The 16,378-nt window shown below is 35.4% G+C and overlaps 1 protein-coding gene across 1 annotated transcript in view; it reads left to right on the plus strand.

Moving 5' to 3' along the window:
* The window catches only part of EFCAB13 (EF-hand calcium binding domain 13), a 98,510-nt gene that overhangs the window by 61,149 nt on the left and 20,983 nt on the right, over positions 1 to 16,378 (plus strand). The window contains exons 7-10 of the mRNA XM_064582291.1: positions 5,230 to 5,373; positions 8,521 to 8,595; positions 13,460 to 13,603; positions 16,178 to 16,249. Of these exons, the coding sequence (XP_064438361.1) occupies positions 5,230 to 5,373; positions 8,521 to 8,595; positions 13,460 to 13,603; positions 16,178 to 16,249 (435 nt within the window). The remainder of the gene's footprint in view (positions 1 to 5,229; positions 5,374 to 8,520; positions 8,596 to 13,459; positions 13,604 to 16,177; positions 16,250 to 16,378) is intronic.

Consider the following 16,378-nt stretch of genomic DNA (forward strand, 5'->3'; position numbering starts at 1 on the left):
ATAGAGACTTAATAGTCCTGAAATCCTCAGGCAAGCCATTTGCCAGTTTTTTAAAGACTTGTTCTATCAAGGTAATAATAGCTAACTTGTTTACTTCACAGAGTTGTTAAGTGGATTTTAAAAACTGTACTATATAAACGTACAGTAATAGTAAGGTAATGAGATGAAATAGGTACTTAGCTCCATTCTTAGCAATTGATGGTTGATTTGATTTTTAATTTTTTAAAGATTTTATTTATTTGTGAGAGAGAGAGAGACAGAGAGAGGGACAGCACAAGCAGGGGGAGCGACAGGCAGAGGGAGAAGTAGGGTCCCCACTGAGTAAGTAACCCAATGCAGGGCTCCATCCCAAGACCCTGGGATCATGACCTGAGCCAAAGGCAGATGTTTAACCAACTGAGTCACCCAGGTGTCCCTGATTTTTAATTTTTTATAATGAACTTGTTTGAATGAAATACTGGTTTGGTTTGCCTTTGTTTTAGAGCATTTCTAAAAGCAGTTCTATTGACATACAATTTACATACATAAATTTCACCCATCCAATTTTTATGAAATTCAGAGTCCTACAACTGTTACCACAAACCAGTTTTTAAAATTTTTGCTTGCAATGATTTTATTTTTTATACAAATAATTAATTATTTTTCAGCAAGATTAAAAGAAATGGAAGATAATAAGGCTTGCTCTTTTATTTATTCATATGCTAAAGAAGAAAGATAAGCTTTTTGTCTCTTCCCAAAAGATTTCTCAGATAAGGAAAAATTAATCCAAAGGAAAAGATTTTCTCTTATACTTAGATAAAAAGTCTCATGTTAAAAGCTACATTATCATTTGTCATTTCTGATGAATGTAAGTGCTTAAGTGTCTGGATTTCTTGAAGACACTATTAGCAAATCAATTTTTTTTTAAAAGATTTTATTTATTTATTTGAGACAGAGAGAATGAGATACAGAGAGCATGAGAGGGAGGAGGGTCAGAGGGAGAAGCGGACTCCCCGCTGAGCAGGGAGCCCGATGCAGGACTTGATCCCGGGACTCCAGGATCATGACCTGAGCCGAAAGCAGTTGCTTAACCAACTGAGCCACCCAGGCGCCCCTAGCAAATCAATTTCTTGAATGCTTCACCGTGCATTTTTTCACCAACTCAGTCATTGTTTCATTGCTGTTTTTTGAAGTAATGTCTTGGTCACAACTAACTACCCTCCCCCCCGCTGCACCCTTTCCCCATTATACTATTTTTGTTTTTATTTTTAATTTTTTTTAAAGATTTTATTTATTTTTTGACAGAGAGAGAGAGACAGTGAGAGAGGGAACACAAGCAGGGGGAGTGGGAGAGGGAGAAGCAGGCTTCCCGCGGAGCAGGGAGCCCAATGAGGGGCTCAATCCCAGGACCCTGGGATCATGACCTGAGCCGAAGGCAGGTGCTTAACGACTGAGCCACCCAGTCGCACCCCCATTATACTATTTTTAAATTTTATTTTTAATTGTATTTAACACATAACAAAATTTACCATCTTAGCCATTTGTAAGTGTATAATTCAATAATGTTAGGGTTAAATATATTCACACTGTTGTACCACCAATCTCCAGAATTTTTTCACCTTGCAAAACTGAAACTCTGTACCCATTAAACAACAACTACCCATCCCTGCCCCTCCAGTTTCTGGCAGCCATCATTCTACTTTCTGTTTCTGTGAATTTGCCCACTCCAGATGTTTGAGTGGAATCATACAGTATTTGTCTTTTTGTGAAGACAAATAGACACTTATTTCACTTATCATAATACGCTCAAGATTCATCTATGTTGTAGTGTATGTCAGAATTTCCTTCCCTTTTATTCTAACTAATATTCTATTGCATGTGTATACCATATTTAGTTTGTCCTTTCATTCATTAATAGACAGTTGTGTTAATTCTACCTCTTGGCAGTTGTGCCTAGTGCTGCTGTGAATGTGGGTGTGCAAATACCTCTTTTGAATTCCTGCATTCAATTCTTTGGAAATTGGACCAGAAGTGGACACAATCCAGTTTTATAACATTTCCATCATTCCTAAAATTCTCTCGTGCCCATTTGCAGTTAAATCTCTACCTACATCCCCATACAACCACTTATCTACTTTTTTTTTTTTTAAGATTTTATTTATTTATTTGAGAGAGAACAAGCATGAGCGGGGTGGGAGTGGGGAGGGGCAAAGAGAGCAGGAGAAGCAGACTCCCTGCTGAGTAGGAAGCCCCACCAGCGGGGCGGAAGGGGGGTGCGTGGGCTCCATCCCAGGACCCTGAGATCATGTTGGAAGCTGAAGGCAGATGCTTAACCGACTGAGCCACCTAGGCACCCCACTTATCTACTTTCTATCTCTATAAATTTGCTTCTTTTTTTACATTTAATATAAACAAAATCATATAACATGTGGTCTTTTGTGCCTGACTTTCTTCACTTTTTTCACTTTCATTAGCCATTCATAGGTCTACTGGCAACAAATTCTCTTAGTTTTCCTTCATCTGAGAACATCTTGATTTCCTTCTTACGCCTGAATATTTTTTTCTGAGTACGGGATCTTACGTTGACAGTACTTTCCTTTCAGTACTTGAAAAATATTGTGCAAATTTATTCCAGCTTCAACTGTTTCTGATATAAATCCTGTCATTCAGATTGGTTTTCTTTCCCTACAATGTTTTTCCTTGGATGCTTTCAAGGTTTTTTCCCTTGTCTTTAGTTTTTAGAAGTTTAATTATGATGTTTCTTGACATGGATTTCTTGGGATTTATCCTGTTTGAGGTTCACTTTTTTTTTTTTTTTTTTTTTTGGATCTATAGGCTGGTGTTTCTTGCTAAAAATTTGGGAAATGTTCAGGCATTATTTCTTTGAGTACCTTTTTAACCGTGGTCTCTTTCTCTTCTTCTGGGACACAAATGTTAGATTTTTTTTTAAGGGTTTTTTTTTTTTTTTTTTTTTTTAAAGACAGCGAGCTAGCGAGTGGGAGCATGGGCAGAGGTAGAGGGATAAGCAGACTCCTGGCTGAGCAGGGAGCCCGACGACAATGTGGGACTTGATCCCAGGACCCTGAGATCATGACCTGAGCTGAAGTCACATGCTTAACTGACTGAGCCACCCAGGTGCCCCATTAGATTGTTTTTTTATTCCTACAGGTCCCTGAAATGGTTCATTTTTTTGGTCAATTTTCTCAGTGTTGTTCATTGGGTGATTTCCATTGCTGTCTTTCCGTTCATTGATTCTTTTTAATTTTTTTAATTTTTTTAATTTTTTTTATTCTTATGTTAATCCCCATACATTACATCATTAGTTTTAGATGAAGTGTTTCATGATTCATTGTTTGTGCATAACACCCAGTGCTCCATCCAGAATGTGCCCTCCTCAATACCCACCACCAGGCTAACCCATCCTCCCACCCCCACCCCTCCAGAACCCTGTTTGTTTTTCAGAGTCCATCGTCTCTCATGGTTCGTCTACCCCTCTGTTCATTGATTCTTTCCTTTCTTTCCTCCCTTCAGCTCTTGAGTTGATCCACTGAGCTTTTTATTTTAGTTATTGTATTTTTTAGTTATGAAATTTCCATTTGGACTTTGTGTGTTGGTGTCTGTGCAATAGACAAAGCACACTGCTTTCTCAGTCTTCACATACTGGCCTTGTACAGGAGAAGACCCTCACCAGTCAGTCCAGCCATATATTCTCTGGGCCTCTATGGACTTTTTCCTTCTCCAGGCTCCAGGACTGACAAGACACATGCTGGTTCTTGAAAAGCTGTGGTGCTGGATGCATGGATAATCTCTTTCCCTCTCCAGGGGGAAACTAAGAGCTGAGATTTTTAATCTACTCTGCTCAGCAGAGGGGAGGATCACTGGCATCTACCAGCCCAAGCCACCACCTTTATTTTATCTAAACAACGAGGCTGTGCTAGAATCATCAGAGCTCCAAGCCTGGCAAGACAAGAGCAAGTCTTCTGGGGAGGCCTTTTGGAAAAGTTGGACTGGTGGATGTGTGAACCAATGGCTCTTTTTCCTTGGGTGAAGCTGGGAGCTCTTCTGGATCATATGGTGCTGCACTGGGGGGCAGGGTCTCCAGCTTTTGTGGGAGGTTTTCCCAAATCTTCCTACCAGCTTCAATGCATCTGGTTTTGTCTTCTCCTAGGGTGTAAGAGCCTTTCAGTTAGTTTCTGGTTTCTCACAAAGGGAATTTATTTTTGAATTTCTGCTGAATCAGTGTGTTTGTGGGAAGAAGGGTCCAAGACTTCCTACTCAACCAGCTTGCTGATGTCACTCATCAGCTGTTTACTTTTAAATGAGAATTTCTTTCACCTAAAAGTTCCTTTCACGAGATAGGAACATGTATCTTGTACATATTTATATATAAGAATCATCTTTTTAAGAATCATCTAATTCAGACATCATTTTGATGATCATTTCTTTGTTTAGCAATCCATAATGATTTCCAGCGACTGCCTAAAGTTGATAAACTCCTGATAATGGCTTTAATGCCCTCCACTGCCCAACTTCCTCACTTTACCTATCCTAATCTTCTATTAGAGGAAGTCTATTTGAGTTTAAGTTGTTCCAAAGTTTACACACACATACACACACACACATGCGTGTCTATCAACCCCCTTAATAATTCTATATATTTGCAAGTTATTTTAAGAAAGTTTTCATTGCAGTAAAAATTTACCTGTTTAAATTTAATGAATGGAATACTGCCCAAATTTGTGAAGCATATATTCCAAAGTATTATAAAAAGACATGTAGGATAGTTATTTCTAAGTAAAAATATTTATATACACACAAGATAAACTAAGATAAATTTACCAAAGACTGAGCCATGTATTGCTACAAAACCTTACCACAATTCATCATTTGGGATTGAGGGTTTTCTACTTCTGTTTCTGCTACTGAGAAACAGACTGCTAGGAAATTTTAAATTATTAGAGAATTAAATGAGGAAATTGTATAATATTTTTCTTCCTATGCATTTAAACTGTAATTAAATTGGCACTTCCTTAAATAAAGAGACTATAACAAAGTAGAATATATTTTTGGCTCTGATTTTGTACCTTGTTGGTTTTCAGTATTATTAAGAATTCTGGTAATTCTTTTTATACATAACATTTCTAAAGTTCTTGTTTGTTAACTTAGTGTTAGAACTAAAATTCATCTTACTATTGGTGTTTTCTTTTTGACTTATATTTAATACTTAATAGCATACTGCTTTATTTTCAGTGTTGACTGATATCATTAAAGCCATTGATAAAATTAAAGATGAAAATATGGACTATGAGGATCTGAATACTTGTCTTCAGGGTTTTGGAGTTTACCTTTCTAAGCCAGAATTTGAAAAGATCACAGAGTTGACTGAAGCTAATGGTAAGTGATATATTTTCAGGAAAACTGGGTTTACACGTATGAAAGAGGGTCATTTGCTATTTTTTCTCTTCAGAATAATGACTTTTATTTTTATTAGAATAAAGATCATTAAAATTAAACCAATACAGAAAAATACTCAAAAGTACAACAAAACACACAAAATCCCATTACCCAGAAATAACCAGTAATAACCATCTTTTCAGACATTTTTTTTCCTATAGGCAAACATGCAAACAAAAAGAAGGATTTCTGATTTTCCTTTCTGATAAGGTAGACATCAGGACAAAAGGCATTAAATGGGACAAAGGACTCTGTATTATGTCAAAGCCCACAATTAATAATGAAGGTACCAGTATTGACCCTTATAACTAGCTAACTTTGTTATAGTTATGAATAACTAACTTTGACTAGTTTCACCCTTATAACTTAGCAACAACTTTTCTAAAGGGGATGGGTGGTAGTGAGGTAGACAAATGTGTGGGGTTATAGGTGAAATGCGAATAGCCATGAATTGATAATACTTGCAGCTAGAGGGAGAGTAAATGAGCTTTTATTATAATATACTTTTTATTTTGTGTATATTTAAAATTTTCCATAAAAAAAGTAAAAAAGAAATAGGAACAAATACAAGATATGTAAGAAAATGATAAGACTTTGTTAAGACATTATAGAATATCTAAATAAATGGGAATATATCCCATATTCATGGATTCAGAGACCCAAGACAGTCAATTCTCCTAATTAATTTATTTATCCAAAGCAGTTCTGTTAAAACCTTTACTTTTTTGATGAGTTAATTCTAGTATTATTATTATAAAGGCCAAGAATAGCTAAAACACTCTTGAGGAAAAAAAAAAAAAACATGTGTATAGGGGTGTGTGAGTGGTGTTGGAGGGAACTTGCTCTCCTGGATGTCAAAACTCATTATAAAGCTATAGTAAGTAAAACAGTGTGAGAATGGCACAGGGATAGAGAAATTGACTGATAGGACAGGATAAGAAACTTCCAAACATATCCACACATATATATGGAAACATATATAATGAGGTGGCTGATCACTGGGGGGAAAAACACCATTTAATAAATGGTGCTGGAATAATTAATTATTCAAATGCAAAAAATGAAATCAGATCCCTATCTATGTATCATATTCAGTAATAATTTCCAGACGTGAACAGTAAAAGTTTTAGAAAAAGAAGAAAATTTTTCTGGCTTACAGTTAGGAAGGATTATTTTTAAGAGACAAAATCACTAACCAGAAAAAAAAGATTGATAAATTTGACTACATTAAAGACTTTTCTTTATTAAAAGATAATACAAACAGAATGAAAATACAAGCCACAAATGGAGTGAAGATTATTTGCAATACTCGTAACAGCAAAAGATCATTGTGGAGAATATAGAGGGAACCCCTATAAATTAACAACCCAATAGAAAAATGACTAAATTACAAGAACAGCCATTGCCAGATGAAGGAACACAAGTTGCTAATAATCATATGAAAAGACTCTCAACATCATTAGTAATTAGGGAAATGCAAAATTTAGGTCACAATGAAATATCTTTTTATACCCACTACACTGGCAAAAATTAAGAAGTCTGTTAATTTAATTGTTGGTAAATAAGACAAAAGTGGTAAAAGAACTTTGAAAAACATTATGTAGTATTTTGAATAGTTTTCATATTTCATGACTTAGAAAATCCACATTTAGCTATAGATCTCAGAAAATCTCTTGCACTGATATACAAGGAGACATGTTTAAGAATGTTCATGGCAGCACTGATCTTAATAGCAAACAAAAAAAAAAGAAAAAATAGAAAAGAAACAACATGATCAGTGGTAGAATATATAAATAAGTTGTGGTATTTGCCATTGGTGCATAATGGAATACTAATTGTGTATACATTAGTGAAAACAATATACTATATGGATGATTCTTAGAAATACATTGAATGAGAAAAGCAAGTCTCAGATTGCTATAGCAGTCTGACAATTTTTATCGAACTCTAAAACAAAATTAAGGAATAGTTTGTTTATCCTGTTTAAAATTATATGTAAAAAAACAAGAGATTGGTAAATTTGAAAAATTCAGCAATGCTCTCTCTGTAGAGAAACAGTAGAATGGAATGGGAAAAGCACAGAAGCAGATGTAGTGGTATTAATAATGTTCTTCAAGTGGATGGTGGGTTCAGTGCTTCAGCTGAAACATATGTGTATCAAATAGACATTATCAAAAATAAGGGAATCTATTGCTTTAGAAATTTATATGTTCCTCTTAGTGAATATAAATCTTCATTAACTCTATCATTCCCCCAGAATTTTTTAAAGTCTCATTTTTTTTTTAAGTCACTAAATATTTGGGTAAGAATATAAAGTGATTTGGTGCTCCTTAAAGTAAAGTTTTCCAAGATATTTAATCTTTGGAATAGGACAATAGGCTGTGCCTTATCTTTCAAAGATTAGAATTAGAATTTTTTTGAAAAAGTGGGATAAGCAAAGGAGTAGAGTTATCAAAAGCTCATTATATTTATATAAAACCTTTAATGTGGCCTTCGAAAATTCTTAGAGATTGTTTTATCCATTCTAATATTGGGATATTATATATAATCAAGGAGAGACATTTTCTAAGTATAAAATGACTATTAAAGTGTTTAATAGTTTAAATAGTGTACTGGAATAAAGACAGCGATGTGAATGGTAGCCTGATGTGGAAGAAACCAGAAGTTGAAAGAGCTTACTTCTGATCTCTGATCTTGTATTTCCTTTTGTGACCTTGGGAAAAAGTCATGATATCTATAATGTATAAGTATTTTTTCTAAATATGTAAAATAACATACTAATTCTTCACCTACATATCTTAGTGAATTGTTGCAAGGCCAAGTCAAGGTCATGTAAGTTAAAATTTAAAATGTTGTACACCTGTGACTAGGAAGATTTTGATTAATTTTCCTGGCAATTTTCAGCATTTACTTTCTCCCTGTAAGTTGAATTGCTTTTTCTCTTATACCCTTATATTTTTAGTGATATTAGCTGATGGTTATAATTATATTAACTCCCTAAATAGAGAATTTATTTTACATAATTCAATATTTGTCCTAATAACTTAGTACTTGAAGATAATGAAAAAAATGTTCTTTTCCCTTTAGAAACAAAAAAGGCGAATTTTAAAGAATTCATTGATATAATGATGACCAATACGGAACGCTTCTCTGAAAAATTATGTATGTAAGAACATCATATTTTATGCTTTTAGTGGACCAAATGGTGTGACAGATTTTAGAAGAATATAATATACCAAAAGACATCCTACAGGTTATCAGGCAAATAAATGCCTGGCTTACTGCTGATATGTTTGGCCTTAATCTTCTCCAGTAATGATCCAGAACAACCTCCACGTGCAAATGAGTTGAAAGCTATCATAATCTCACACTTACTATAGAGAGTTAGAACCACATATATAAAATTCATTTTGGGAAGAGCCAAAATGTCTTCCCAATTTGGGGAAGTGATGCCATCTAGTGACTATAGTTGAGTACTCGTAAGCAGATTTTCTACTTTAAGCTGTATTTTTTTTCCATTTTCCAATTTATTCAGTAACATTTATCGAGCCATTGTTATGTATCAGGCTTTATGTTAAGCTGTGAGTATGGTAAGCTGAGAAAGACAGTCTTTGTCACTCAGAAGCTCACTCTAAAGAAATATAAGGTCAGGGGCGCCTGGGTGGCTCAGTCGTTAAGCGTCTGCTTTCGGCTCAGGTCATGGTCCCAGGGTCCTGGGATCGAGCCCCGCATAGGGCTCCCTGCTCAGCAGGAAGCCTGCTTCTCCCTCTCCCACTCACCCTGCTTGTGTTCCCTCTCTCGCTGTCTCTCTCTGTCAAATAAATAAATAAAATCTTAAAAAAAAAAAAAGAACTATAAGGTCATATATGTATATTTTAAATGGAGTGAAGTTAGTACTTTAAAAATTGGGGCTAAGGGGTACGTAGATGGCTCAGTCGATTAAGCATCTGTCTCTTGATCTCAGCTTAGGTCTTTTTTTTTTTTTCTTCTTATGTTAATCCCCATACATTACATCATTAGTTTTAGATGAAGTGTTCCATGATTCATTGTTTGTGCACAACACCCAGTGCTCCATGCAGAATGTGCCCTCCTCAATACCCACCACCAGGCTAACCCATCCTCCCACCCCCCTCCCCTCTAGAACCTTCAGTTTGTTTTTCAGAGTCTATCGTCTCTCATGGTTCGTCTACCCCTCCGATTTCCCCCGCTTCATTCTTGCCCTCCCGCTACCTTCTTCTTCTTTTTTTTTTTTCTTAACATATAGTGCATTATTTGTTTCAGAGGTACAGATTTGAGATTCAACAGTCTTGCACAATTCACAGCGCTTACCAGAGCACACACCCTCCCCAGTGTCCATCACCCAGTCACCCCATCCCTCCCACCCCACCCCCCACTCCAACAACACTCAGTTTGTTTCCTGCGATTAAGAATTCCTCATATCAGTGAGATCATATGATACATGTCTTTCTCTGTTTGACTTATTTCACTCAACATAATACCCTCCAGTTCCATCCACGTCGTTGCAAATGGCAAGATCTCATTCCTTTTGATGGCTGCGTAATATTCCGTTGTATATATATATACCACATCTTCTTTATCCATTCATCTGTCGATGAACATCTTGGCTCTTTCCACAGTTTGGCTATTGCGGACATTGCTGCTATAAACATCGGGGTGCACGTAGCCCTTCGGATCCCTACTTTTGTATCTTTGGGGTAAATACCCAGTAGTGCAATTGCTGGATCATATGGTTCAGCTTAGGTCTTGATCTCAGGGTCATGAGTTCAAGTCCCACACTGGGCTCCATGCTGGGCGTGGAGCTACTTAAAAAAAATTGGGGTTAAAAGTAGCATTTTGTTATTTTGTGCTTAGTATTGAGTAATAGCACATTTTAAGTAAGTTATTTTACCTTATAAATCCATTTAATTTGTTTTTATAAATGGAAACAATAGATTAATTGGATGAAGAGATTATTTGCATTGTTAGTTACTTCATTTTTCCGAGGAATTTCAGTTTCATGGAGATAAAAAATTTTATTAGCACAGAGTTGTATAGTATAGTATCTTATTTGTATCTGTAGTTATATTTCCTTTCTCATTTTTAATATTGCACATTTATGTTTAATGCTTTTCCTTTTTTCTTCATTTGACTGCTCATATCTTCATCAGACTGCTTATTGGTTTTGTATACCTCCTTGGGACCTTCCATCCATCTACCCCTCTACTTTCTCCTTACCCACCGGTCTCTTCCTGTTTTCACTTTTCAGTTGTTTAGCCCCCAAAGTTAGGAGTCATTCTTGATCTTTTTTCCCTTGTGGCCCTAGCTCCACCAACCCCTTCCCTCATTCAGTTCATTTCCAAATATTATTTTTAGTGATATTTTAACTTAATATAGAATATGTTTTGTGTTGGAAATTGAAGGAGAATGTGGCTATCATCAGAATACTATATTGCCAGTTCTCTAAAAATACTCATTCAGGTTTTGACCTTGCCGCCCATACTAGCTTTTTTCACAAAAGTTAAATCTCATTTTGTTAAATCTAATCAAGTTTTTGTTTTCATCTTGTTTACCTCCAGCAGTTTTTTTACTTCAAGTATCATTTACATACAGTGTTATGTTAGTTTCAGGTGTACAGCATAATGATTCAACCATTCTTATGTTTTAATTTAATATATTTATTCAAAATTTTCTCTTCTTGTGGGCACCTGGGTGGCTCAGTTGTTAAGTGGCTGCCTTCGGCTCAGGTCATGATCCCGGGGTCTTGGGATCGAGCCCCGCATCGGGCTCCCTACTTGGCAGGAAGCCTGCTTCTCCCTCTCCCACTCCCCCTGCTTGTGTTCCCTCTCTCGCTGTGTCTCTCCCTCTCTCTCTGTCAAATAAATAAAAAATCTTTAAGGGGCGCCTGGGTGGCTCAGTCGTTAAGCATCTGCCTTCAGCTTGGGTCATGATCCTGGGGTCCTGGGTTCGAGCCCCACATCGGGCTCCTTGCTCAGCGGGAAGCCTGCTTCTCCCTCTCCCACTCCCCCTGCTTGTGTTCCCTCTCTCGCTATATTTCTCTCTGTCAAATAAATAAATAAAATCTGAAAAAAAATTTTTTTTCTTCTTGTGTTTTCTGTGACACTGTAATCTCCTAATTTTTCTTCCATCTTATTGGCTCTTTCTTTTTTAAAAAAATTGAGATTTAATTGACATATAACATTGTGTAAATTTAGCTGTACAAAGTGCTGATTTGATACACATATATTGCAATATGATCACCACTATAGTGTTAACTAACACCTTCATCACATCATGTAATTATAAAGTAATTATCATTTCCTTTTTTGTGGTGAGAACACTAAGATTTAGTCTCTTAGCAACTTTCAAGTATATAATACAGTATTGTTAATTATAATCACAGTGCTGTGCATTAGATCCCCAGAACTTTTTCATCTTCTAATTATAAGTTCATACCCTTTGACCAACATAGTCCCAGTTTCCCTACCCCTCAGCCCCTGGTAACCAGTATCCTACTCTGTTTCTGAACTCTGCTTTTTAAAAATGTAATTAATTAACTAATTAATTAATTTTTTGGAGTTCTGCTTTTTAGATGTGAGACCTTACAGTGTTTGTCTTTCTCTGTCTGCTTTATCTTACTAAGCATAGTGCCCTTAAGGTCCATCCATGTTGTCACTAATGTAAAGATTTCCTTCTTTCTTGTAGCTGAATAATATTCTATTGTAAAAATCACTCATCTTTTTTGGTCTTGTTTGCTGGCTGCTTCCTTTATGGCTGACTTTTAAATGTTAGCGTGATCCCAAAATCCATTCTGAGCCTCATTCTTTAAGCCTCTTCCTGAATAATCTTACTACTTTAAATAATATCTCTATCCTTTTGACTCCCCATTTATCTCATACTTAATATGTATAAAAAGGAATTCTTGCTCTCCAACAATCTTATTCTTTCCTAGTCTCTGTTACCTCAGTTTCTGACACTACTATCCACCCAGTTGCTCAGTTATTGAACCTAGCAGTTCTTCATGGCGCCAGGCTCTCATTCAATTCATCACTAAATACTCTCAGCTTTGGCGCATCTGGCTGGTTCAGTTGGTAGAGCGTGCAATGCTTGATCTCTGGGTTGTAAGTTTGAGCCCCACATTGGATGTAGAGATTACTTAAAAATAAAATCTTAAAAAAAATATTCTCAGCTTCATTCTCAAAACACATCCTTTATTTGTCCACTTCTCATTATCTTTATCACTATTATCTTTATCACTATTACCACTTCTCATTATCTTTATCACTATTACCACTATTTGAAGTCACTGTCATCTTTTTCTCTGAACTACTACAGTACCTAACTGCCTGATCTTCCAGAGAGTCCATTCTCTATACAGCAGCAGAGTGATCTTTTACGCATTTGTGATGAGATAATTTCACCCCCCCGACACACACACATTAAACCTTCCATTAAATTCTATTGGAATTTTTTAAAAAACAGAATTTCTTCCCATGGTCTGCAGTGGTGGATTGAAGAGAAAGTAAGATCCAGGGAAGAATTTGGGGGGGGAGATGTAGAGCAAAAGCTATTTAATTCATGTTTTTATCAATTGGACTTGTTTATGAATTCAGACTTCTATAAATCTATATAGTTCAATGCAAATTACTCTATAGTGGTTATTCAGGGGTGGGGTCACCATAAGTTCTAGAAATGTTTCAGAATCCTCAAAGACACACTAATTTTGGTGTTAAATATTTTATTGTATTTTAATATTTGAAAATTGGCAGGGGCACCTGGTTGCCTCCCAGTTGGTAGAGCGTGGGACTCTTGATCCTGGGGTTGTGAGTTCGAGGCCCACATTGGGTATAGAGATTACATAAAAATAAAATCTTTAAAAAAAAGAAAGAAAATTGGCAACCATTTATGCTGTATTTGTTACTCTTCTTAACCATAAAAACCTTAATTCCTGACTAGTCCAGATAATAGTTTACTGTACTAACTTCTTGGACAAGAATGTTGTAAAACTTGTGTGTTATCTACCCTTCAGTATTGCCTGAGACTATTGAAAACCTCCACAATCTCAGCAAAGAAAAGATGAATGCTTCTTACCTATGGAACACTCTGTCCAGGAAGAATAATAACTTGAAAAAAAAAGAATTCCTAGATGCACTGAAATTAACAATAATTGATGGTAAGTACTCTAAATATTAAAATTAAAAGATTTACAAGCATATGGTTCTATCTTCTATCAAACTTTATTTTTCCTTCTATCTTGTATTTGGTTGATATGCCAATATATACAGTTAGGAAATATAAAGAAAGCTCAGATTGTTTGTCCTACAGAAAAAAAATGTTAATATCTAATTTATTATTACTCTAAATTGATTGAATATGCATTGACTATCTTCAGGTTGTGTTACATGTTACTGGAAAATGGCACAACCCAGTGAACACAGAAGGGATTGTTAGGAAATATTAAGAGATCTATTCCTTTTTTTTTTTTTTTAACACTATTTGGGATGTCCATACAGTTTTGTTGAAATAGGTTTTCATTTAATTTGCTAGAAAAACACACCTGATGGTGGCTACCACTTCTACTTAGTTCGCAAGTAAAAAAAAGATTCAAAACAAAAAGTAAGTTCCCAAAAGTACTGTAAAACAAAGACTATAGACTAAAAGTTTAAAAATAAGACTATCATTTACTGCTGATGTTCTGTAGGCAGGAGAGAGGTAATACGCAACCACAGGTGAACATTTCCACTCCCTCATGAAGTTACAAATGTATTATTGTACTCTTGTATGTGGAATGTTTATGCCAAACTAGCCTAGTAACATAAGCATGCGTCTGGGGTCTTTGTCAAAGAACTGTCTTTCCCTGTGAGGATTACTTACCCCTTTTTCTCTGTTAAGCTCCTGTGTTTTTTTTGTTTTTTTTAAATTTTTTTATTGTTATGTTAATCCCCATACATTACATCATTAGATTTAGATGTAGTGTTCCATGATTCATTGTTTGTGCATAACACCCAGTTGTTAAGCTCCTGTTTAAGTGACACTGGTAATTTTGGACTTTAAGTGTGTTGATTGTTTTGTTTAGTGAGATATTTGAGATGAGGAGGGTTGATCAAAATAGAAGGATACTTACCACCTGATAGTAGGGATTTTTCCCCCCCTCTCTTTTCTTTTATTGCAAAGCTTCAGTTTCTCTTGATAGAGTGAGTGGAATTTGAAGGCAACACATACCAGAGAAAGTATTATGTAGCATTTATTTTAATCAGACCAGTAAGGTATCATTTTATGAGCTATAAAAATAACTCAGCTATCTCTAAAATTACTTATTGTGATAATAAAAACCCCATATACTGTATCTGATTTATTATTATATACTTATAAAGCAAAAACACAGTGTGTAAAATGTAGGTTATTCTACCATCTAAATCCAAATACATGCATGATATTGAAAACTTTGTGTACCCCATCTGTCATACCATTTTTTCTCGTAACATTGGACCTTCAGTACAAAGATTTAATTCTTATTTTAATGTAGTGGTTTGCAAAGTTTTGAACCTTGTTATTTTTGGTTTTGTATTTATATTTGGTGCTGTTAAAGCAGGAGAATTCTTTTCTTCTAAATGAAATCTTACAGAGTACGTCAATATATAAATCCTAAGAGTTGCGTTTCTCTGATTAAAGTGGGGGAAATGATCAAGTGAACTGCTTAAGTAGCTCAACAGAGACTTAGAAACATGAAGAAAAACTTAAAAATTACTGACCTAGGATATACTTTTTTGACCATGTTATGTTAAAAAGGAAAAAAAAAACTGATTTAGATTTCCTATACTTAGTGAGATTGAAGAATTACTTCTTGGTTATTGATGGTATTCTGTATTGACTCATTAATATTTTAAAGTATATTTAAAGTTTTTAAAAAATAATTTTAAAAAGATTTTATTTATTTGTCAGAGAAAGAGAGAGAGAGAGAGAGAGAAACAGGGGGAGTGGCAGGCAGAGGGAGAAGCAGGCTCCCCGCTGAGCACGGAGCCTGATGTGGTGCTCCATCCCAGGACCCTGGGATCATGGCCTGGGCTGAACGCAGACAGTTAGCCAACTAAGCCATCCAGGCGTCCCTAAAAAATATTTTTATGATGGTTACAAAAAGGCATTGAAAAACAGAAAGGGTATTTATCATTTGGCAAATTTAGAAATGCTTCCCCAATATCTCATTTTATAGCACCTGTATTCTATCCTATGATCATAAACTACAGTAATTCTAAATCCTTGCACTAAGTTTCCCTGTTCCTGACTGGGAAAGCAAAGCTGTCTCTGTCCCCTGTGTTTGTCACTTTGGCTTTCTAGTATCTGTGTGTTCTTGTGTACAAAATGGGTGTAAACGTGTTAGAAATTGCAGAACCATCTGGCATTGGAAAAATCTTTAATCTAGTACAGCATTTTTATCTTCAAACATTTGAAAGGTTAAACTAAAACAGGTTTGTCTCTTAGTGTTCTCCCTAGGAATATGGATTACACAGTTTCTCCTGATTGATGGGAATTGAAAACTCAGCCCTTCTCCTATAATCTTAAGGTTTATTCATTCCATAAAATTAATCTTTTGGAGAGCCAACAATATGAAAAGGAAATATGATTCTTATGAATACATCAAATAATTTACCTTTTTAGAGATTGCTGCATTGGATCCTGACTTTTGCTTAGCAAGGCTGATCTATCACAAATGTTTGAACATAATAATAAAAAAATGTTTTTCTTGCAGAAGATGATGAAGTACAAGTAGAAGAATTTGGAAAAGTGGTAAAGGATATGCGTGATGCCTCCAGGTTAAAAGGTAAGTACTAGATTATTTGTGACTGTTAAATTTACTTTTATTGAATGGATGTCTTTTTGTTTTGTTTTTTAGTGTTTCTAGTTCTGCTAATTTCTGGTTAACATGTTGGTATTGATCTGTTTTAAAGCA

The sequence above is a fragment of the Mirounga angustirostris genome, unplaced genomic scaffold (genome assembly GCF_029215605.1).
Source record: "Mirounga angustirostris isolate CCGP_5_RB_7025 unplaced genomic scaffold, mMirAng1.0.hap1 SCAF_17, whole genome shotgun sequence".
NCBI classification, from domain to species: Eukaryota; Metazoa; Chordata; class Mammalia; order Carnivora; family Phocidae; genus Mirounga; species Mirounga angustirostris.